This window comes from Echiichthys vipera (genome assembly GCF_963691815.1).
Source record: "Echiichthys vipera genome assembly, chromosome: 10".
Classification (NCBI taxonomy): Eukaryota; Metazoa; Chordata; class Actinopteri; order Perciformes; family Trachinidae; genus Echiichthys; species Echiichthys vipera.
Genome location: NC_139835.1, coordinates 1,775,044 through 1,799,332, shown reverse-complemented (window position 1 = coordinate 1,799,332; position 24,289 = coordinate 1,775,044). Strand labels below are relative to the sequence as shown.

Genomic DNA, 24,289 nt, shown 5'->3' with positions numbered 1-24,289 from the left:
AACAACAACAACAATGGCGGTGAAAGGTTCACGTTGGTGTGGTGCGGAGGTGGAGTGTTTACTGCAGATTTGGTTGGATGAAAATATTCAAAAACAGTCGACAAGACGCACAAAAACTCCGAGGTCTATGGAAAGATTTGTAAACAAAGCCACAGTGACGTGTTACGGCGTGATGGCGTATTGACAGCAAGAAGCATTGGCCGGCCCTGGCAGTGTGACTACAAACGGGGCTCGGTGCGGAAGGACAGTGTGAGAGCGTATTCACACTGTCCTCCCGGACCGCGACCAGGGCTTTAGGGTACTTGTCCCCCCTCCCTCTCCCCCCGTGCCCCAGCCCCGTTTGTAGTCACACTGCCAGGGCCAGCCAATGCTTCTTGCTGTCCATACGCCATCACGCCGTAACACGTCACACGCATTGATCGCGTGTGTGTGTCTTTGTTTACAAATCTTTCCACAGACCTCAGAGTTTTTGTGCGTCTTGTCGACTGTTTTTGAATATTTTCATCCGACCAAATCTGCAGTAAACACTCCACCTCCGCATCACATCAACGTGAACCTTTCACCGCCATTGTTGTTGTTGTTAAATGTCCGCGCATGGTCCGTCATTCTATTTACATGTCCGAACAGGCGGACATAACGCTACTGCCGTAGGGCTCGTGCTCGTGCTCGTACACGTGCGCACGCTCGTGCTCGTACATGTGCAAACGGCTCCGCTAAAGCCCACCTCTTTCAAGCGGGCCGTGGGCGGCCCGCTGGCCGCAGTTATGCGCGGAACGGGTGCACTCACACTGCTTAAAGGTACTAGGCTTTAGCTGAAAAAACGGTTTTGGCCCCGGCCAGAAGGACAGTGTGAGTACGCCCTTAGTTCTGGTCTTATGGCAGTACCACAGGCTCACACTTGTGGGAGAAGCTAAGAGCGTGATCACACTGTCCTTTTGGCCGCGGCCAAAACCGGTTTTTCAGCTAAAGTCTAGTACCTTTAAGCAGTGTGAGTGCACCCGTTCCGCGCTCAACTGGGGCCAGCTGGGCCGCCACGGCCCGCTTGAAAGAGGTGGGCTTTAGCGGAGCCGTTTGCACATGTACGAGCATGAGCGTGCGCACGTGTACGAGCACGAGCCCTACGGCAGTAGCGTTATGTACCCCTGTTTGGACATGTAAATAGAAGGACGGACCATGCGCGGATATTTAACAACAACAACAATGGTGGTGAAAGGTTCACGTTGTGTTTACTGCAGATTTGGTCGGATGAAAATATTCAAAAACAGTCGACAAGACGCACAAAAACTCCGAGGTCTACGGAAAGATTTGTAAACAAAGCCACACACACGCGATCAATGCGTGTGACGTGTTACGGCGTGATGGCGTATGGACAGCAAGAAGCATCGGCCGAGGCCCAGGTAGTGTGAGTACAAACGGGGATGGGGCGCGGGGGGGAGAGGGAGGGGGGACAAGTACCCTAAAGTCCGGGTCGTGGTCCGGGAGGACAGTGTGATCACGCCCTAAGAAACTGTGGCTGTGTAGAATGGGATTTTGGCAAGATGACTTTCACCATTAACTAGGTCTGTTTGTAAAAAGAGCATTTACATACACTGAAATTAAAAAGGGGTAAATCAATGTGCAAATGACTCAGACCAGAATAAATAATAGTATTTGAAAACACTGGAACCAGGTCAAAAATAGTACTAAAAACTCCTTGATGGGTGGTGCTATAAAAATGGTTAATACAATTTGTATAATATAAAAAGTGCATAGAAAATGTGATCAGGTGTTCTATCAAAGTGAGTTTGGTCAGATACTGAACTGGGAGACTCATTTTGAAACTGCTAATTGTAGAGATCTGAAGTGTGTGAAGCATCAACGTTTCACCAAAGAATACAATTAATACCATTTTTATTAAATTGATTCAAAGATTTCACTATACAGTATATATTATGTAAGTCTGGACAGTTTTGGGACATAAACTATAACCTGTAGTACCATTCAGTATCATTCAGGAACCGTTATGAAAGTCATGGTATTGGTACCTCATCTAAAAATTTTAAACAGCACCCTGACCTACCACTAAAATTACAAAATAAATTGAAAAGATAATCCTTCACAATCTCAAAACTCTGATCAAACCATCAAGCTAGGCAGCACTAAAAAAATATGAACCCAGATTCTGTTACTCCATTGCATATATCTTTCTTAAAATGTTTTCAGAAACACATGTCATCGTACGGTTCACCTTTTAAAATGAGAAAGGTTGAGCCAAAACCAAGCACCGCCACCGGCCGGAGCAAACCCCTCGTGAAACTATCAAACTGTCAAAATAGGCAGAGCTCATCAAATTAATTAATTCATTCATTCATTCATTCATCTTCAACCGCTTTTCCCTGTTGGGGTCGCGGGGGGGCTGGAGCCAATCCCAGCTGACATCGGGCGTGAGGCGGGGTCCACCACAGGACGCCAGTCTATCGCAGGGCACATAGAGACGAACAGAGACAGACAACCATTCACACCTACGTGCAGTTTTTTTAGAGTCATTAATTAACCTAACACGTGCATGTCTTTGGATTGTGGGAGGAAACCGGAGAAAACCCACGCAGACACGGGGAGAACATGCAAACTCCACTCAGATTGGCCCCAGCCCGGATGAGGCGACAGTGCTGACCACCACACCACCGTGTTGCCCAGCTCATAAAATGTGAACCAAAATTCAGTAACTGTATTTTGCTATTCCTTACTTAAAATGTTTTCAAAAATGTATATTGGTGCGCTGTTTACCAGTAAAATGAGAACATTTGTGACACAGCCGGCAAAACCAAGCACCGCCGGCGGCTGCGGCCAACCAGGCCATCTTGGGTTCTGCCACGACTTTCTTTTTTTTAATTGAATTTTGCAGACAATCAAACAAGAGCAAGTATAACCAACAGCCCTCTGCGGTCTTCCGGTCTCTTTCACACGGATGTTATTAAGCCTTTAGCCTCAGTGACCAAAGAGAGCCTCTTCCTCCTTGCCAACCTTCATCATGATGGCAAGCCTGGCAGGGTAAAGCAACACGGGTTTGAAGCCCAGGTTGTAAAGCTCTGATATCACCCCTTGGTATTTTTGGTGTTGTTCCACCACCTCCAGTGCATAATCCTTTAGATGCCGATGGGGGAGCCTCTTTACTGCAGCTTCCCTCTCCTGGCGCGGGCTTCGCGTATGATTTTCTCCTTCACCTGGTACCTGTGCAGCCTGATAATGACTGGCCCTGCTCTCTGCCCTGGCCTCGGCTTCTCGGATAGCATGCGGTGAGCCTTGTCATATTCTGGCGGTGATTCCAGGAAGCCTTTGTAGAAAACCTCCATGAGCAGCTCCGTGAAGAAGGTTGTCAGTCGCGGCCCCTCCACTGTTTCAGGTAGGCAGATGACTCTGATATTACTCCGCCGGCTCCTGGACTCCAGGTCGCTGACTTTTTGCTAGCCAGCAGCTAAGCGTTGCTCTCTGCTAGCGTGGCACAAGAGGCCTCCAGTGTCGACAAACGCTCATCACATCGAACACTGTGGTTTCGAGCGTTGAAATGGAGGCTTTAAGATCAACGGAGAGGGCTTTGAACTTGGCGGAGAGGACTGTGCGGTGCTCTTCCCAGAGTTTAGCAATAGCTGCCATGCTAATCTCGCCACCTGCCTCGTCTGCGGTGCTAACCTTCGCCCCCTGGTCTTTTACAGTCTGTCTGGTCACATACTTCGACGTATTTCGGTGGTGTATCTGTCAACGGGACGAATATTACTATTTGTAAAGGAAATTATCAAAAGTTGCGGGAGCAAGACCATTAGTGTACTGTTACGGGCCTGCCTGACTGCATCTGTTGTTGCGCTATAGTCAGGTGTATCTTTGCTGATACTGCGTATGGAACTCTGTAAAGACAGTCAGTTCATTGTGCATAACGTTCATTTAGAACTACATAACCACAGTTGTGGGCTCCTATAACTGGATTTTTTTGTAACCAGAGTCCAGGGTGAACTTTTTGGAAAGGTTTCAGCAGTCATGTGTGGACAGGAAAACCGCGGAAATCCGCAATTTCTTTTCGATATTGTTGATGTCACACTGTGCGACAGTAAACAGTAAGTTGTACCCATAGAGACAGCACAGAGACTTGTGGAGCACTCTAGACGTCACCAGCTGACAGAGGCGGATTTTGCGATTTCATGTGGACGGAGATATTTTTTATCACACCGGTGGTGTGGACAGGATTTATTTCACGTAAAAGGTCAGTCTCAAAAATACCTGTGTTCTTGTGGACTAGGCCTTAGTTAACACAGCTGCAGTAGATTCCTTTGCGTATAAAACTTCAACTTTATTAATCTATTGGACTTTGGAGAAGATGCGGCTATTATAATTAGTCAAAGAAATGGGTCCGAAACCACGACAGTCTGTTCGTTCATGTGATTTGAGTTTATGTAACTAAGGTCTTTTGTTCTTCTGTTTTACAGCTCACCTGGACCTGCCTCTGCTGACTGTCACACCCTGTGGTAAGGAGTTGTGTGTGGACCTTCAGCCCCCCATGGAGCACCTTAGGGAGATCTATGATACTCTGCATTACAAACTCAGGATCGAGAGCAACAATTCAGACAGAGGCCAGGTACTGTACATGAACTCACATATAGTTAGGAGAGTTCTATACGTGCTAGCATGATAACCAAGTTTAAGCTTAATAGCTGCTGTGTTGATGTGATGACGTGTTGTTACAGGTGCCTTCCAAGAGGTCCAGATTGTGTCATTTTTTAGGCTGATCAGACACTAAAGGCTGAGATTATAAATTAAAACACCAGTCTTGTAAAAAGGTGCTTTCATATCTTCTTGGATGCTTTGAAACTTAACTTAATCTGTATTGGGTTTCACACACAGTAGTCTGCCGCTGTTGCAGAGCAGAGCAATGGAGAGCCTCTATTAGAATCTTCAGCCACTGTACCGTACCAACTATGGAAGCCGATGCTCTCTGTGTGGTCAACGCGCTGCACACAGAGAGAGAGCAGAGGAGAGAGAAGTGAAGTGAACATAAAGCAGTCAATAAAGTTAACAGGCTCAGTTGTGAGTCATATGAGTTAATAACAGGAGTAACAGATGAAGCTGCTTTAAAAGTGATGTCTTTTCTTTGTAAATAAGTGCTGTCGATCTAATTTATGCCGATGTGAAGAGTTGTTTGTGTTGCTTCTAAAAAGCAACTGATAAATGATGAAAAAAATATTTAAAGAGACTTTAAATTGTTACATATGAAAAGAGAGTTTGTGTCGTGGTAGAATGTGTTCGGTTTGGTTCACAAAAATGAAATAATAAGCCCTCTTTTTATTTGAGCTAATTTCTTTTTTACCTTGTTGCTGTTGCCAGTTTAAACCCATAGTTTTACATTTTAATCTGTAAACATTTGTTTAGATATTGCTTTTATGGCGTTATACAATGACAGACAGTTGTCAAAGTCAAATTAACATACTAACCTAAATGAAACAATCAGTTAGGTTTTTGGGAGGAAATGGTTTTGTTAAGATTAATCGCTTAAGCGATAGATAGTCAATAGATTAATTGATAGAAAAATAATCCTTAGTGGCAGTCCTAAAGAGAAAGTATATTTTGTAGATAATAATAAAGGGATCTTTTCACTCGTAATTTGTCTTCAAGTAGTTTTGAAAAAAAAAATTGTATTGCGCAATGTATTAGGCACTCAGTAGCGAATCATGAGTTCATTGTGTCGTTACATCCCTAAAATCAGGTAGTATACTTATTACATATGGAAACTGGATGTGTTCCTCTAGCCTGGTGTTTGGTCATGCCAGATGAAGTGCGTTTGTTTTCAATGGAACTGTGACATGAAAAGATCATCATTCAGTAGCTTCCCTGCAGGCCTCTATACACACAGCACAAAAAACATATCAATGGACCAAATCAATATAAAATAACACAAATTTCTCTGTTGTTGTAAGCCCAGTCAACTTAATTTTTCTGGATGCACATAACTGAAATAATTTAAAACGTATTCGTCTCTGTTGTCATCCCGGAAGATGGCACCATTGTTCCAGTCCACATGTGATGGCACTCTGGGGGCCCTCTCCCTCCTCGTACAGGCCACAGTGATGTCACAGTCCCTGCCTGGGCTGACCCTTAAGTGGTGGAGGCATTGAAAGCCTTCAGAAGGCCAAAGGTCATTTCTTTTTTTTTTAAAACATATCTTTATTGGTTTTTGCATTCTTACAACAAAATCTAACAGTTTAAACATATGGCAGTAATGGAAATAACAATGAAAATATCAACAACAAAGAAAAGGCAAACAAATGAAGCGTCTTGGTAAAATAAACAAATAAAAAGATAAATGAAACCAACAAATAGTAAACAAATTACGAGCTATAAATGATATATTACACAAATAAAAATAAACGAATAAATCATCTAAAGCAACAACAATTACACTCAATTAATATTAATAATAATATTCTTGACATAGGTGTACGATGGTACACTCCCATCAACAAATTAAATGTTTTTATTATCTCAAAGCCTCCTCCATATCTCCACCCTTCAACAATTCCAGAAATATCTTCCAAATGTCATAAAAGTCAGAAGCTTTCTTTCTAACAATATAGGTCAGTTTCTCAAGAGCCAAACTCGATGTTAAGTTAGTCAATCAGTGGTTAAAAGAGGGGCAACCAATATTCTTCCAACATAATGCAATATAGCGTTTGGCCTGCAGTAAACAAAGGTCAACCATTTTCCTTTCTTTGCAAGATAAAAAAAAAACAGTCCTCTGTATAAATCCCGAAAATACATAACTTAGGGCACAGAGGTACAGGGTAAGTTGTGATTTGAGAGATATACTTAAACACTGAGCTTCATAATTTTTGAATCTCTTCACATTTACATAAACAGTGAAATAATGTACCTTGGTGACTGTTACACTTATAACATAGATCAAGTTCATTAGAATCAAATTTATTTAATTGCACAGGGGAAATATATGTTTGCATTATCCAATTAAATTGTATCATTCTCAAGTGTTGATGGTCTGGGTATGTGTTTTCTTTTACATATTTTACTCCATACACTGAGTGAAATATCTTCTTGTAAGTCACGTATCCACTCCCGTCTCTTACTATCAGAGTTTTCCTAATGGTTTTCAACCAGCATACTATAAAACCGGGAGACCAGCCTCTTCCCAAAGCAGCTTTTTGTGAAATGTGTTTCTAAAGTGGATAATGGAGGTTGTTGCGCTGAGTTGTTTAAGTGTGCCAGAATAAAACTTTCAAGTTGTAAGTACTTAAAGAAGTATGTCTGCGGTATATCAAACTTTGCCCTTAACTCAGTGAATGACATTTGAGTATAATCCTCATATACATCCTGCATTTATACTATACCCTTGTTCAGCCCTGTTTTAAAACCCATGTCATTCTTTGCCGGGGCGAATTGATCATTACCCCAGATAGGGGCGAGACAGGATAACCCTGGAGAGTCACCCAACAATTTTTGTATTACATGCCAAACAACAATAGTGTTTTTTACAAACAGATTAGTAGTACCTTTCTTTAATGTTTTAAAGGATGCTGAATATAGATAGCTCTTCAATGACAAACCTTTTGAGGACCATTATTCAATTTCTAACCAGGGCATGAAAGCATCTTTAGAAAACAAAAACATTGTGTCCCTCAACTGAGCAGCCCAATAATACCTTTCTAGATTTGGCAGTTGAAGCCCCCCCGCCCCTATCATAAGGTAGGTATAAAAGGGAGAGTCTGAGTCTTGGCTTCCTATTGTTCCAGATGAAATTGGAAAGAAGCTTCCTGGTCTTAGGGGGAAAAAAGGAGGAGGAAAATTTAGGTAGTATAGTCATCTTTACTTTGTTTATTCTTCCCAGTAAAGAAAGAGGTAGTGTTATCCATCTTGTGATCTCTTCTGTCACCTCATGCATTATGGGCTCATAGTTGGCTGAGCTAAGATAACTTATCTTTGGGGTTATTTTGATGCTCAAGTACTTAAATCCCTCTGTGGCATTCACAAATGGATGAGATACTAATGGTTTTTCCCTCTCATTTCTATTTAAAAACATAATAGATTACTATTTTCTTTGTTCACTTTAATCCCAGAGATAGTTCCAAATGATTAAACAACTCTAAGAGAGATAGTATCGATTCTGAAAGTTGTGATGAGAACACAATAGTTTCATCAGAGTAAACTGCTGTATTGTGTTCCAAGTCCCCAATCTTAATACTATGAATTAAGGGGTATGATCTGATCGCTATTGCTAATGGTTCCATGGCTATGACAAAAAGAAGAGATGAAATGTGTGACCCTTGCCTCATGCCTCAAAATAACTCAAAAGGCTGAGAGGTGGGATTATTAGTAGATACCACTGCAGAAGAATCGACAAATGAAATTTCGATCCATCTACGAAAGAAATCACCAAATCCAAACCGTCTAAGCAACTCAGGTAGATAGGGCCATTTGAATCAGTCGAATGCCTTTTCGGCGTCGAGTTATAGTATTGCAGTGTCAGGGGACTCTTCACACTTGTGAATTATGTTAAGAACTCTCCTCACATTGTGGAACCCCTGCCGCTTTTGCACAAAACCATTTTGGTCTCCATGTATAATGGCTGGTAGAATCTTCTCAAGCCTCATGGCTAGAACCTTAGCTATAATCTTTGCATCTGAATTTAAAAGTGAAATGGGTCTATAAGAACCAGGTTAGGTTGACACTTTGCCTGGTTATAAGATAAGAACGATCAGAGCACTGCGCAACAAAACAGGGATGCAACCTGTTTTATAGGATTCTATAAACACATCTAATAATGGGGCTATTCATTTTGCTTTATATAATTTGTAAATATCTATCGGAAGCCCATCCGGACCCGAAGCTTTACCTCCTCTCATGCTTGTAATGGCGTTAGAGATGTCATTCAAATTTAATTCTCTCTCCAGTTCAGTTTTTGTGCCCTCGGAAATACAGGGAATGATCAATTCATCAAGGAAATAGTTTTGCTTTACCAAGTCACATGGGCTGTCCGAATTATAAAGAGTTTTATAATATCAGACAAAGGTGGTATTAATTTCTGTGGGATCTGGAGTTAATTATCCCTGTTCGTTTCTAATTATATTGATGGCTCTGTCAGATTCAAGTTTCTTTTATCTGACAAGCTAGCAGCTTACCTGGCTTTTCGCCCTGATCATAAAAAGTTTGTTTCAGTCTTATTATACCATCTTCAGCCTTAAGATGATGCTTGATTGATGCTGCTTCCCGCTTTGCTACAGTGCGGACGCTTTTCTGCTTGCTTTTTTTTTTTTGCTACTATCTGCTACTATTTGCTTCTCCTCAATAAGAAACATCTCCATCCAGGCATAGCGCTTCATCAACTCCACTGCCACGTAGGACACAGCAGCGGACAGCTGAGAAGAGGAAAAGTACCAAGAAACCTCCCCAGCAAGCAAGTGTTCAACTAAAGAACAGGTTTGCTCCACTGTTGCTGGACAATGGATCCCCTTCTGATTGCCTGAATAACCCACCATCACCACCCAGCAGGGTAAGACCTGCTAACAAGAGGGCCTGAAAATCTGATTGTGGGTGACTTTTCTGTAAAAGATATCAAAAGCAATAATAACACCAAAGTACTCTGCTTTCCGAAGGATACGGTGTCTGACTTGGAAAAAAGAATCCTGGAAATTGTGGCTGCACACCCAAATGTGAAAAATATCATTCTGCACATTGGTTTTAATGACATTGAAAAACAACAATCAAGGGAGCTGAAAGAGCACTTCAATAAACTCTTTGAAACAGTCAGTGCTGTGAATGCTGAGGTGTTTATCAGTGGTCCTCTACCCCCGATCGGGAGAGGAGCTGAGAGATTCAGACGACTTTACTCACTGAATGAGTGGCTCTCGAGCGCTTTTCTTGCTCGTTCAATGCATTTTATTGACAATTTTAGCTTTTTCTGGGACCGCAGGCATCTTTTTAAGGCAGACGGACTTTGTCTAAACAAGATGGGAGCAAAGCTTTTCATGACCAACATGTCTTACTTCCTGCGTCATCCATCTATCATCACTGCCAAGGACAAGAGACAAGAGGAACCAACGAAGAAGGAAGACACAACACAGCTTATCATGAACATCGGAGGACCGCCATTGCAAAAGGAGAACGCTGACCATGAGAGACACCAGAGCAAAGAGGAGAGGTGTCCATCCCCCTCTACCGTCCCCTTCATTTCGAATGCGCGTGAAGATCCCTCACCCACACCCCCCAAGCCTCTATCCAGGTCTCCGTCCTTCTCCCTTCCTCCAGTATGTCTTTTCCCAACTCCTCCCTCTTGGAGTTCCGGGAGCTAAAGTCAACATCGAAGCCTGTCAATAACACCATCAGGCTGATTCTGCCAATGTCTCTGAATAACAAATCATTTTTAGTCAATGATTTTATTACCTCTTCCAAACTTGATTTTATGTTTTTAACTGAAACATGGCTGGAGCAAAATAACAGTGCAAGCATTCTGATCGAGACAGCACCCCCCAACTGTAACTTTATTGACGTATGTAGATCTGGGAAAAGGGGGGGAGGTGCTGCTGCTATATTTAAAAACATATTTCAGGGGAAACAGATGTCACTTGGTGATTTTACATCATTCGAATACCTGTGTGCTGTGTTGAAATGCTCTCACAAAATTCTAATTCTAATTCTGTTAATTATTTACAGGCCACCTAAATACTCAGCAAATTTTTTCGATGATTTTACTGAATTATTGTCTAGCATTTCCACTGACTTTGACTGCCTAGTTATAACTGGTGACTTTAATTTTCATATTGACGATTTGAATGACAAGGGTGCAAATGTCAAAAAGCGCTACATTTATGAACATGCTAATGTACTGTAATGGCATCTCCTCACTACCACCTCTAAACCCATGCCATGCTGATGATCTTGTAAACAACTTTAATTTCAAAATTGTGAATATCATAGATGTCGTTGCACCTGTTTAAGTAAAAGCTATTTTTGGAAACCAAAATGCACCCTGGAGAAAAGCTGCTGTTGTAAAAGCCCATAGAAGAGAGTGCAGGAAGGCTGAACGAATCTGGCGAAATACAAAACTTCATATTCACCATGACATCTATAAAGACAGCCTCCAGGCCTACAATTTAGTTTTAAAAAGTGCTAGAGAAACATTCTTCTCCAGTATCATAAACAGCAACACTAATAAGGCCAAAACCCTATTTGCAACTGTCGACAGACAGACCAACCCCCCAACACAAATACCAGCCGAACTCAATTCCACACAGAAATGCAATGGGTTTGCATTCTTTTATACTGATAAAATTGAAGGCATCAGACGTGCCATCAATATCTCAAACAAAAATGTTGGATCACCACTCCGTTTAGGTCAAAATAACACAGCAATGATGGCAAGCTTTAATGCCATAGACCCTAAAACTCTAGTAGAAACAGTGACAGATCTAAAGCAATCCACCTGCTGTCTTGATGCTTTACCTACCAACTTCTTTAAGAATGTTTTTGACTGCCTATCAACAGACGTATTGCAAATAGTTAATAACTCTATTCAATCGGGCAATTTCCCAAAGGCCTTCAAAACTCCAGTCATTAAACCTCTTCTAAGAGGCTAGATGCCTCTATTATCAACAACTACAGACCAATTTTAAATCTACCATTCATAAGTAAAATAATTGAGAAATTTGTCCTCCAACAACTAAATCACTTCATGGCTTCTACTGGCTGCCACAACAACCTCCAGTCAGGATTTCGACCTTTTCATAGAACCGAGACGGCCCTTATTAAAGTTATAAATTACATCCGTCTTAACACAGACTCTGGCAAAACTTCAGTATTAATGCTATTGGACCTCAGTGCTGCATTTGACACTGTCGACCACTCAATACTTTTGTACAGGTTGGAAAACTGGGTGGGGCTCTCAGGCACAGTCTTAAACTGGTTCAAGTCATATCTACAAGATAGGAACAATTTTGTTTCCATTGGTGACTTTGTATCAGAAAAAAACAACGTTACGTGTGGAGTCCCCCAACTTTCAATCTTGGGGCCGACTTTATTTAACATCTATATGCTCCCACTAGGACAAATCATTGCTATGCCGTTGACACCCAAATTTATGTAGCGCTATCACCAAATGACTATCGCCCCATAGATCTTCTGTGCCAGTGCATTGAGCAAGTCAAACACTGGATGTGCCAAAATTTCCTTCAACGATAATTGTTTTTGGTGCTAAGAAAGAAAGGTTTAAAGTCATCCAACACCTTCAATCACTGTCCCTGAAAACCTCAAATAAAGCCAGAAATCTTGGGGTTATTATGGATTCTGACATTTCGACAGTCACATCAATCAGTAACAAAATCGGCCTACTATCACCTCAAAAATGTAGCAAGACTTAGAGGGCTCATTTCAGCTCACGACTTAGAAAAGCTTTCCCATGCCTTTATTACCAGTAGGCTAGACTACTGTAATGGTCTCTTTGCAGGTCTTCCCAAAAAACTGTCAGGCAGCTACAGCTTGTTCAGAACGCTGCTGCTAGAGTTCTAACAAAGACCAAAAAATGTGAGCACATTACACCAATTCTTAAATCATTACACTGGGTTCCTGTACGTCAGAGAATTGATTTCAAAATCCTCCTGCTCACTTATAAATCCCTACATGGTCTAGGGCTGAAGTACTGTATATCACTGATATGCTCCCACTACATAGGCCTCCTAGATCACTAAGGGCGCACTCACACTGTCCTTCCGCACTGGGCCAAAACCGTTTTTTCAGCTAAAGCCTAGTGCTTTTGAGCAGTGTGAGTGCACCCGCTCCGCGCATAACTGCGGATAGCGGACGTGTACGAGCACGAGCACGAGGCCTACGGCGGTTCTGACATCCTTTATGTGCGCCTGTTCGGACATAGAAAATAGAAGGAAGGACCATGCGTGGACATTTTACAACAACAACAATGGCGGCCAAAGGTTCACGTTGATGTGATGCGGAGTGTTTACTGCAGATTTGGTCGGATGAAAATATTCAAAAACAGTCGACAAGACGCACAAAAACTCTGAGGTCTATGGAAAGATTTGTAAACAAAGCGACGCATCGCGATGGAGGCAATCAACGTGTGGCGTGTTATGGCGTGATGACGTATAGGCAGCAAGAAGCATTTGCGCGAGGCCCAGGCTTGTGAGTACAAACGGGCCTGGGGCGCGGGGGGAGAGGGGAGAGGGGACAAGTACCCTAAAGCCCGGGCGCGGTGCGGAAGGACAGTGTGAGTGCGCCCTAAGATCCTCTGAGGCCAATCTGTTAGGGGTTCGCAGAGTAAACTCAAATCTCTTTCAGTCATTATGCAACAAACAGCTGGAATAAACTTCCTGAAGATGTAAGACTTTCACCCACTCTGACCACTTTTAAAACTAGACTGAAATCTTTTATGTTCTTTATGCTTTCTGCTAAATCTTTGCACTATTAACGTCCGCACTGTTTTTATTATTGTCTATGTTTTTATTCTCTTTGTCTTTCTGTAATGTATTTTAATTTATGACATGTTGTGCTGTGAAGCACTTTGATTTGAAAAAGGATCTATCTATTCCTGCGGAGCGATTCAGCTTCGGGTCTAATGCATTTAAGTCACCTGCCAGTATTATCTTACCGGGAAGAGTGGCCAACAGTAAAAAAAATGATCATCATCATTGGGGCCATATACATTAACCAAAATTAAGATTTTCTCTCAAGAGAGTACCTTGTACCACCAAAAATCTACCAGTTTTTTCATAAATAGCATTGTTTATTTGGAAAGGCACCGAATTATGAATTAGCACCATAACCCCTCTTGAATGAGAAGGGAAACAGGATGCTTCTTACTTTGTCTGGCACCTCCTACGTACTTTCACCAAGTCCTCTCTGAGTAAGTGAGTCTCCTGCATAAACACTATTATCTATGAATTAAGTTGTTTAAGCCTGGTAATCACCTGTTTCTTCTTTACCATCCCTCTAACATTCGACGAAGTAAATTTAAGTTTCTTATTTGCAGTCTTTTGGGATGTGCACCAGTACAATACCACATGAAGTATAAAAAAAGGAAGAAAAAAAAACAACAAAAACTTAAAACGTACAAAACTTGCCTTGAACAGAACCCCTTGCTAGGAGCCACCAACCCGAACAGAACAGCCCCTGACCTTGGTGTGCAGTTAAGTGCACACACTGATCCAGTGTAAACAAGGGAGCAGTTAGACCAAACTGGGCAGTCATTATGATATATCAAACAGAACCAACAGGACAATTGTGTCCCCTGGCAAAAGAATAATCTACACAAACAGGTATATATGAAATGTTCATCATCTCGCAGCTTAAATCTCATCCGGGAAAGCTGACAGTATACTAGATTATCCACTTTCCCCCCAAAAAAATAAAAGTCCACTCAAAATGAGCGTGTGGCCGTCTCTGTTTGAAGAGTAAAATAATAGGGCATTTACATCTAAGGTGATTGAACGAATAACAAAAAATGTAAATAAAGCAAGAAAGTCCCCGCCGAAAGAGAGAGAAAAAAAAGCATAACCATTTCACGTGTGTGTTACTGGCCCATAAAGCCAGCAATATCAAATTCTAGCCGTTATAGGTGGATAATAAAGGATTCAGCCGTTCATTTTAGTTAATCTGTGAGTCCTCTGTGTTCTGTAACCCTTGAATGAATTTTTCTGCTTCTGCTGGGGTGTCAAACTCAGGTGTTTGTCCATCAGTCGACACTCGTAGCTTAGCTCGGTATATTATTCCATACTGAATGTTCATCGCTCACAGCTGTTGTTTTACCCGGTCGAACCTCCTCCTGCGTCGGTGGAGTTCCATCGATAAATCCGTGAAGAACATGATCTCTTGACCGGCGTAAATATTTTTGCCTTTGGCCCTGGAAGCTCGCATCACTCAGACTGGAAGTTTAAAAACTTCAAGATGATGACTCTCGGTGTGGTTGATCGCTTCGGTTGCGCCCGGCCGGGCAGCCTGTGTGCTCTTTCAATGAGAGGCGGACTCAGGAATGTCCCAGCACATCTGGGAGCCACGTCTCCAAGAAAGTCACCGCATACTTTCCTTCCATCTTCTCAGGCACGTTAACTATCCGTAGGTTGGAACGACGAGAACGGTTTTCGAGCTTGTGAAGTTTATTTGTGAGGAGAGTCACTTGTTTAGCTAGCACCTCAGTCTTGCCTTTCTCTGAATTAACTGTGTCTTTTACGGTGCCTATGCTTCATCCATGCTTCTCTAAGTCTTGAATCGCTTTCAGGACCACATCAAACTTTGTGTAAAAGTAATTTCTGATCCTGTCAAGTATCTGAATGACATCTGTGTTTTGGGCCGATCTAGTGACCACGTCGTCCCCACGATGCACGGGACTAGCATCACGCTTTGAGTTAGCTAGACTGTTAGCATAGAATATCACCAGGAGCCCACAAAAAGACGTGTGCACAGTTCAGCACCATAACCAAGCCCCAAAGGTAATTTCTATCCGGCCCTTGTCCTGGCATGGGCATTATTATATGCCATCTGTGCTCTCTGAGGGTCTGTATAGGGTGTGAGGAGAACAGGCTCACAGGTTTTTTAGGAGGAAAGGGTTTTGTTTAGATTAATGGCTTCATCGATAAAATAGTCAGTAGATTAATTGATAGAAAAATAGCCCTTAGTAGCAGTCCTAAAGAGAAAATATATTTTATAGATTTTAATAAAGGGATCTTTTCACTTTTAATTTGTTTCCAATGTTGTTTGGTTTAAAAAAAATCTTATCGTGAACTCTGTTTTGGGTAGCGAATCGTGAGTTCAGTGTGTCATTACATCCCTAAAATCAGGTAGTATACTTATTACATATGGAAATAATGCCTCCGTTAGCTTGGTGTTTGGACATTGCCAGATGAAGTGCATTTGTATTCAATTGAACTGTGACATGAAAAGTTCAGTCAATGGAATTCAGGTTAATTGGTGAAAAACTGATGTAAAATGCAGTATAATGAATGCAGTACCCACACTCTACCTGTTGCATACATGACCATAGCAGTCTCAAACAGCTTCCTGTGATTTAATTGATGGGAGCAATACTGTGTTTCAGTTCTGATCTGACATCTGTCTGTGATCTTTCTGTGTGCAGTTCTTTAGGGAAACCAAGTCACTGAGAAGGGAGATTCTGAAGGATCTGGCCTCTGGCAGAAAGTACTGTGTCTCAGTTTGCTTCTCAGACAGTGATGTTCCAAGGAAGTCCAACTACAGCCAACCTGTCTGTGTTAAAACCCCTGGCAACTATCCTCCAGGTACAGATTACATGTTTCTCCCACTGCTATGTTTTCCAAGTAATTTATCATTTTAAAGGCATTGCATTTGTTACACAGGTATTTCTGTCACTTGTCATGTGAACAATTAAGTATAATTGGTCTTCATCTTCAGACTCTCCAAAAATATGCAAATGTGCACTTTTTATCCTCATTTAAATTATATCACTCTCCCCTATCCCTCTCTGTAACAGCTCGTCTTTCACTCCAACTTCCAGTTTTGCTGTTCTGTACTGGAAACACAAAACGAACCTTCTGAATAATAGAGGATGGGTAAAATAATATATCATTAATGAGGAAAATATTAATGACATCCTCTAAAATGTGGACATAGCATAGAGCAGAGCAGAGCTGCTATCCACTTCTGCTATATGCATATATATTAGGGATGGGCACGAGTAGTTCATTCCAAGATCAAGGGATCATATCAGTTCCTCGAGGGCCAGTCAAATACTAGTTTTTCAAATGTATTTTTAGAACGCAAAGCATCTTCCTGCAGGAATAATGATGCACAGCAATACAGTTTACCTAACACCTAATGCTATTCTCAGTCAAAACAGTCACAGTTACCCTTTAAGCATTTATTTTTTCACAACCACAACTTCAAAACATTGTTTCCTTACAAAAGCGTAATTCAATTTGCATTAGCTGTTGAGAACAGGTGCTCCGCTGGCACAGAGGTGGCAGGTATCAGGTGCTGCTTTGCTGTTTTTTTTTTCTGAAGACGAATGCATGGCTCACTTGAAAAAAAACCCTGATTGGTTGTTTGTTGCTTGGTTGTTTACCAATCGAGTTAATTTGAAACGAGGACTACCCGAGGAATCAAGCACTCACGCCCATCCCTAATATATATATATATTGCATATACACATACATACATACATACATACATGTCAACTGGGATCGGCTCCAGCCCCCCGCGACCCCGATAGGGACAAGTGGTTGAAGGTGAATGAAAGAATGAATGACATACATACATGATTTGGCGCTATATGAATAAAACTGAATTGAACAGACACACGCACACACTCATAGCCTTCAATGAATTAAACAGCAGAGGGGCATATAGCATGAGGAGCAAACATGGAATTACATTTACATTATTTCACTCACATCTGCAGAAGCTGCATAATCAGAGTAAAACTACGTTTTGGGAGATATTAATTTACTATTTGGATTGTGAATCTCATCTCATCTCATCTTCATCCGCTTATCCGGGGTCAGGTCGCGGGTCAGCAGCTTTAGCAGGGGACCCCAAACTTCCCTTTCCCGGGCCACATTAACCAGCTCTAACTGGGGGATCCCGAGGCGTTCCCAGGCCAGTGTGGAGATATAATCTCTCCACCTAGTCCTGGGTTTTCCCAGAGGCTTCCTCCCAGCTGGACGTGCCTGGAACAACTCCGTAGGGAGGCGCCCATGGGGCATCCTTACTAGATGCCCGAACCACCTCAACTGGCTCCTTTCAATGCTAAGGAGCAGCGGCTCTACTCCGAGTTCCTCACGGATGGCTGAACTTCTCACCCTATCTCTAAGGGAGACTCCAGCCACCCTCCTGAGAAAACCCATTTCGGCCGCTTGTACCCGCTACCTCGTTCTTTCGGTCATGACCCAGCTTTCATGACCATAGGTGAGTGTAGGAACGAAGATTGACCGGTAGATCGAGAGCTTTGCCTTCCGGCTCAGCTCTCTTTTCGTCACAGCGGTGCGGTAGAGTGACTGCAACACCGCCCCCACTGCTCCGATTCTCCAGCCAAACTCACGCTCCATCATCCCCTCACTCGTGAACATGATCCCGAGGTACTTGAACTCCTTCACTTGGGGTAAGAACTCATTCCCTACCTGGAGTAAGCAATCCACCTGTTTCCTGCTAAGAGCCATGGCCTCAGATTTAGAGGTGCTGATCCTCATCCCAGCCGTTTCACACTCGGCTGTGAACCGATCCAGTGAGTGCTGAAGGTCACTGGCTGACGATGCCATCAGGACCACATCATCTGAGAAAAGCAGAGACGAGATCCTCAGCCCACCGAACTGCAACCCCTCCCCACCACGACTACGCCTCGATATCCTGTCCATGAAAGTCACGAACAGCTCTTGCTTTGGGTGTACAGAGATTGGATGGCCCACAGAAGTGACCCCCTCACCCCATACTCCCGCAGCACCTCCCACAGTATCTCCCGAGGAACCCGGTCATATGCCTTCTCCAGATCCACAAAACACATGTAGACTGGATGAGCATACTCCGAGGCCCCCTCCAGGATCCTTGCAAGAATGAAGAGCTGGTCCGTTGTTCCATGTCCAGGTCGGAATCCACATTGTTCCTCTTCAATCTGATGTTCGACTACAGGAACCCTCCTTTCCAGCACCTTGGAGTAGACTTTACCAGGGAGGCTGAGTAGTGTGATACCCCTGTAATTGGCACACACCCTCTGGTCCCCCCTTTTTAAAAAGAGGAACCACCACCCCAGTCTGCCACGCCCTTGGCACTGTCCCAGACTTCCACGCAATGTTGAAGAGGCGTGTCAACCAAGACAGCCCCTCCAAACCCAAAGCTTTCAGCATTTCTGGACGAATCTCATCAACCCCTGGGGCTTTGCCACTGTGGAGTTGTTTGACTACCTCAGTGACTTCCGCCAGGGATATTGACAATGATTCCCCATCAGCCTCCAGCGCTGCCTCTACAAAAGAGGATAGGTTAGTCAGATTAAGGAGTTTCTCAAAGTGCTCCTTCCACCGCCCGATTACCTCATCGGCTGAGGTCACCAGCATCCCGTCCTTACTGTAAACAGCTTGGACGGTTCCCCGTTTCCCCTTCCTGAGATGTCGAATGGTTTTACAGAAGCACCTTGGTGCCGCCCGAAAGTCCTTCTCCATGGCTTCTCCGAACTCCTCCCACACCCGCTGCTTTGCCTCTGACACAGCAGAGGCTGCAGCCCTTCTGGCCTGTCGGTACCTTGCAACTGCCTCCGGAGTCTTCTGGCATAGCATATCCCGGAAGGCCTCCTTCTTCATTCGGACAGCTTCCCTGACCACCGGTGTCCACCACGGTGTTCGAGGTTTACCGCCCCTTGAGGCACCTAAGACCTTGAGGCCACAGCTCACCGCTGCAGCTTCAGCAATGGAAGCTTTGAACATTTCCCACTCCGGTTCAATGCGCCCAACCTCCACAGGGATGCCAGAAAAGCTCCGCCGGAGTGTGAGTTGAAGATGTCTTGGACAGGGGCCTCCTCCAGACGTTCCCAGTTCACCCGCACTACTCGTTTGGGTTTACCTGTTCTGTCCAGAATCTTCCCCCATCCTCTGATCCAACTCATCACCAGATGGTGATCAATTGACAGCTCTGCCCCTCTCTTCATCCAAAACATACGGCCTCAGATCAGATGATACGATCACAAAATTGATCATCGACATTTGGCCTAGGGTGCTCTGGTACCACGTACACTTATGAGCATCCTTATGTTCGAACATGGTGTTAGTTATAGATAATCCGTGACTAGCACAGAAGTCTAATAACTGACGACCACTCGAATTTAGATCAGGGAGGCCGTTCCTCCCAATCACGCCTCTCCAGGTGTTTCAATCATTGCCCACGTGGGCGTTGAAGTCTCCCAGCATAACTATGGAGTCCCCTACCGGAGCCCCATGCAGGACTCCATTCAGGGTCTCCAAGAAGGCTGAATACTCTGAACTGCTGTTCGGTGCATATGCACAAACAACAGTCAGAGTTTTCCCCCCTACCACCCGCAGGCGTAAGGAGGTGACCCTCTAGTCCAACGGGTTGAACTCCAACACCGCGGCGCTCAGCCGGGGGTTTGTGAGTATCCCCACACCCGCCCGGCGCCTCACACCCTGGGCAACTCCAGAGAAGAATAGGGTCCAACCCCTATCCAGGAGTACGGTTCCAGAACCGAGACTGTGTGTGGAGGTAAGCCCCACCAGATCTAACTGGTAGCGCTCCACCTCCCGCACAAGCTCCGGCTCCTTCCCCGACAGAGAGGTGACATTCCAAGTCCCAAGAGCCAGCGCACCCGACCCAAGTGGTTCCTCCTGCGAGTGGTGGGCCCACAGGATGGAGAGGAGGGAGGTGCCACGTCACTTTTTTGGGCTGTGCCCGGCCGGGCTCCGTGGCAAACCCGGCCACCAGGCGCTCGCCGGCGAGCCCTCCGTCTGGACCTGGCTCCAGACGGGGGCCCCGGGCTTCCTCCGGGCAGCGTCTCTCTTCCTCTTCCTCGTTTGTCCATTGAGTCTTTGTGAACCATTCTTAGTCCGGACCCTCGCCTGAGACCACTTTGCCATGGGAGACCCTACCAGGAGCACTAGGCTCCAGACAACACAGCCCTCAGGGACACACAAACCTCTCCACCACGATAAGGTGATGGTTCCCGGAGAGGTAAAGGATTGTAAGGATTGTAAATGTGATGTTTTTTTTCGGACTAGTCAGTGTTTATTTGTTTACTACCTACACATTCAGGCGGTCTGCAAAATTTTGCCATGCTATTTTATTTCGTCTTTTAAGGCCTCATAGTCTTCTGCAAGGATGTCAGGCTCCGACGAAGAGAAATGAGCTGCTCGTGCTGCCATAGTGAATCAGTGAAACTATGATCGATCGCAGGGTCTATTTGAGAGGCCGTTTGCACGCACTGATCCAAGATGAGTTTCACCTGGCCTGATGAATCTGTGTCTGCTCATTCTGGCTTGGTCTTTGTGCAACCAATTAAGCCTGGAGTCTGGATGCTCTTTCAGATTCATTGAATCCAGTTTAGTAATTTATCCTGGATGTCCTAATCCTACTTTTATGCAACACACCCCAGGTCTATTTGCAGGCACCTCCGCTTTGTGATATGACCCAGCTCATACTTCAACTTTATTTTCATAACCTCATTTTGTTTTTGTTGTGGTATTTAATTCCGTCTCTAACAATGGCTTTTGACAATCAAGCTTTCAAGTCAACAGGAACCCCAGCCGTATCAGTCTATACTGACCCTAACGCTGCAGTCAGGGTTACCATCACCGCAGGGGACCAGGTTCATGTCCCCTCCAACATACTAATCCACCACTCTAACTTGTGGTTGTCAGTAACATTGATGAACCTTGCCACAGTCCCTTTGGGTGAATTATATGTCCCATAACCTCCTGTTCTCTCTGCAGACCCGTGGATCTCAGCCATGTTGTGTCTTTTGGTGATGTCTGGTGTGATCGTTGTGGTCTGTCTGGTTTCTACTGGATCCATTTGTCTAAGGCGGAGGCCACTGCCATCAGTCCTAGTAAGTTATACAATTAATGTAATTGTAGTGTTGAGGAGCACTCTGTGGAAGGTACCCAGGCTGCCCTGTAGATAAGTAGAGTAAATAGTCAGCTGTAATTACTGAAAAATGACATGCCACATCTCTAGCACATAACAAAGCAATGAGGGACTTTTTGGTCACTGCAATCATCATGAAGTTAAAAAGGATAGTGGAGAAACAATACGGCATTTCAGAATGTTTGTAAACACAGGCGTCAAGATCTTTCCGGGTGGCAGAACGTGAGCAGCTTCCACTGATCCGAAGAGATCGAGCTTCTACTGTAAACAGTGTTACATAGTTAAAAACGATAATGTATTGTCTTTGGGGTTGCGCTGCCTGATATGCAGCAAAAGGTGGGTTTTATCGATTTCCTTTAGACAAAACTAAATGCATCCAGGTGAACCTGTGGGTGAGGAGGTTAAATCGAGTGGATGTGGTCAAAAGTACAAGTGTGTAAGACTGTGGAGGAGGAGCCTCTTCTCAAGGGGCAGACTGGGAACCAAACCTCCATCATCGTGTCAAACTCTCTGTTGAACCTACAAACGTAAATGCTGGTGTAATGTTTAGAGTTAATTTAATGGTTTTAAACTAAAGTCTAACTTCTCATCTTTGTAACCAAATATCGTTTTAACAGCCTGATTTATCTTTGTTTTTACAAGTCGTCAAAAGGACGCTAACACCAGTGAATTGGCTATGTGCTCCTCTTGCCGTAAACACAGGTAGCTGCTGGTCGTCCACATTAACATCAATGTTGTCAAAACATCCAGGAACATACTTCAGTCCTTCACAATAAAATGACATGCTTTAACAGGTCCAAAATATACTGTAAAGTCTTCTTAATTTACATTTTTAATGTAAACCACCACCTGAGCAGTTTAGGCTAAGCTTCGTTCTTACTGCTTCTCTCATCAAGGTCACTTGTAATTTGACATGTACATGCCCATGTACAAATATGAAATTTACCTTAGAAGTGTGTATATAAATTCTACTTCTACTTCGGTGCAGATCACCCAGTAATTCAAGCCATTTACTCTGTTTTCTCGATCCAAAATGTTTGTTCACTAGTGGTGCCATCGGAGAAGGCTTCGGCTTTTGCGACCTGGAAGAACGAATATTATTGTATAATGTACAACACTGCTATAGTTGAGGACAGTAGTGGAAGTACTATTGCTCCGTTTGGACAAATGGAACATACTGACATCACTGTCCCTCAGCAGTATGTAGGCATAGCTGTCCTCAAGTGAACAAGCTCAAAAGTCAGGGGATTACCAAAGTTATTCAGATTAATTGCAGTGATTCCCCTATGATGGAGTTGTAGCAGCATAGGTGAAGCGAAGCGCACATGTGAGAAAAAAATGTGAGCTTGCAAAGCACGCCCTGCTGAGAAGGGCTTTTTGGACCTAAGAACATACAGTACTTTTGTGCACCATAATGGGACAATGTCTAGCATACTACTTAAACTTGGTATATCCAAAAATGTGTGTCTGCTTGTTTCCCTTTCGAAACATTGTGTGTTGCCAGACAGCACAGTCCTCCCTCGCCACTAACTTTACCCAACCTAACCCTTCTAACTTCATTCTCACCATGATTTGATTTATTGGGTTCTCCAGTAGCTGGGGCCATAGCCACAGCTATTCTTCCTGCAGTCCACACAACACCTGTGCATCTATACATTGCAGTGCATAATTACATTAAACCATCATCACAATAACAAAAGCACAAGAGACTGTGTGCTTGCGTTCTTCCCCTTGGGCCTGTGAGCTGGTGGGTACGTTATCAGCTCTGTGTTGCAGGGTTCTGATAACTCCAAGCTTGTGTTCCAGGGGGTGGTGGAAGTTAGTAGATATTGACCAGTGTGAGTGGGTTTTCTGTATACCCCAATGTGGAGGCTCCTGTCATTCTCCATATTTTGCTGAATTTTAAATTCACAAGTGACAGTGAGAAGTAACTTGACTTCCCTGGAATCTGCCCGGCCTCGGTTCAACATTGTTTTTCCCGGTATAAATTTTTCCAGCCTTGTGATAAGCTAATATGGCCTTCCTGTTAGGAGTGCTATCGCCGCCTACTGCTTTGGCATGTGCATGACATTGTTTGAGGCAGATTTTGTGGTTTTATGTGAACAGAGATATTTTTTTAATCACACCAGTCGTGTGGACAGGAACATTTTTTTAAACTGGGGGCCATAAAAGTTTAAAAAATACCTGTGTTTGTGTGGTCTAGGCCTAAGACACCCAGACCTTGATGAACAAGACAAATGCAAGCTGCGATTTGGAAACAAAAACTTTTGTAGAATTGTATTTTTCAGTGATTGGATGGCGAGCACCTGTTGTTAGGACTTGTTAAAATGAGGACTCAAATGCAGTCAGGGAATGATTGATGCAGGCTTTGCAGGATTTTTGGCACCCTAGGTAAACTCTTAAGTCAGAGCGTTAAATAAACAGGCTATAAAAAACTCTTTACTCGTCAGTTCGGACAAGGGAATTAACAAGCAAAACAGACATGGAAAAAAAACAAATAAACTGAAAATCGCTCCAGAGGGAGGAAAAGGCTACAACTACACTGATCTGAATATCTATCTTTGAAAGTTACACAAAAGAAAATCATTCACAAGAAGGAAAAACAAAGGCACTATGAAATTTAACAAGCAAAACAAGCTGACCAAAAACAGACAAGGCAATACTTAGAGACAAATTCAAATTCAAATTCAAACAACTTTAT

General features: G+C 43.5%; 1 protein-coding gene and 1 long non-coding RNA gene across 7 annotated transcripts in view; one reads left to right on the top strand and one right to left on the bottom strand.

Annotated features, from left to right (window-relative positions):
• The window catches only part of LOC310952836, a 333,477-nt gene that overhangs the window by 207,236 nt on the left and 101,952 nt on the right, over positions 1–24,289 (bottom strand). The gene's annotated exons all lie outside the window — the stretch shown is intronic.
• Positions 1–24,289, top strand: part of LOC310952555 (interferon alpha/beta receptor 2-like) — a 48,721-nt gene that overhangs the window by 14,929 nt on the left and 9,503 nt on the right. For 3 of the 6 annotated variants that reach the window (XM_083921188.1, XM_083921187.1, XM_083921191.1), the window contains exons 5-7: positions 4,458–4,606; positions 16,112–16,271; positions 21,435–21,550. In XM_083921188.1, the coding sequence (XP_083777314.1) occupies positions 4,458–4,606; positions 16,112–16,271; positions 21,435–21,550 (425 nt within the window). Of the gene's footprint in view, positions 1–4,457; positions 4,607–16,111; positions 16,272–21,434; positions 21,551–21,782; positions 21,896–24,289 lie in introns of those variants that run through there. The other 3 variants (XM_083921192.1, XM_083921190.1, XM_083921189.1) reach the window with 2 other exon arrangements.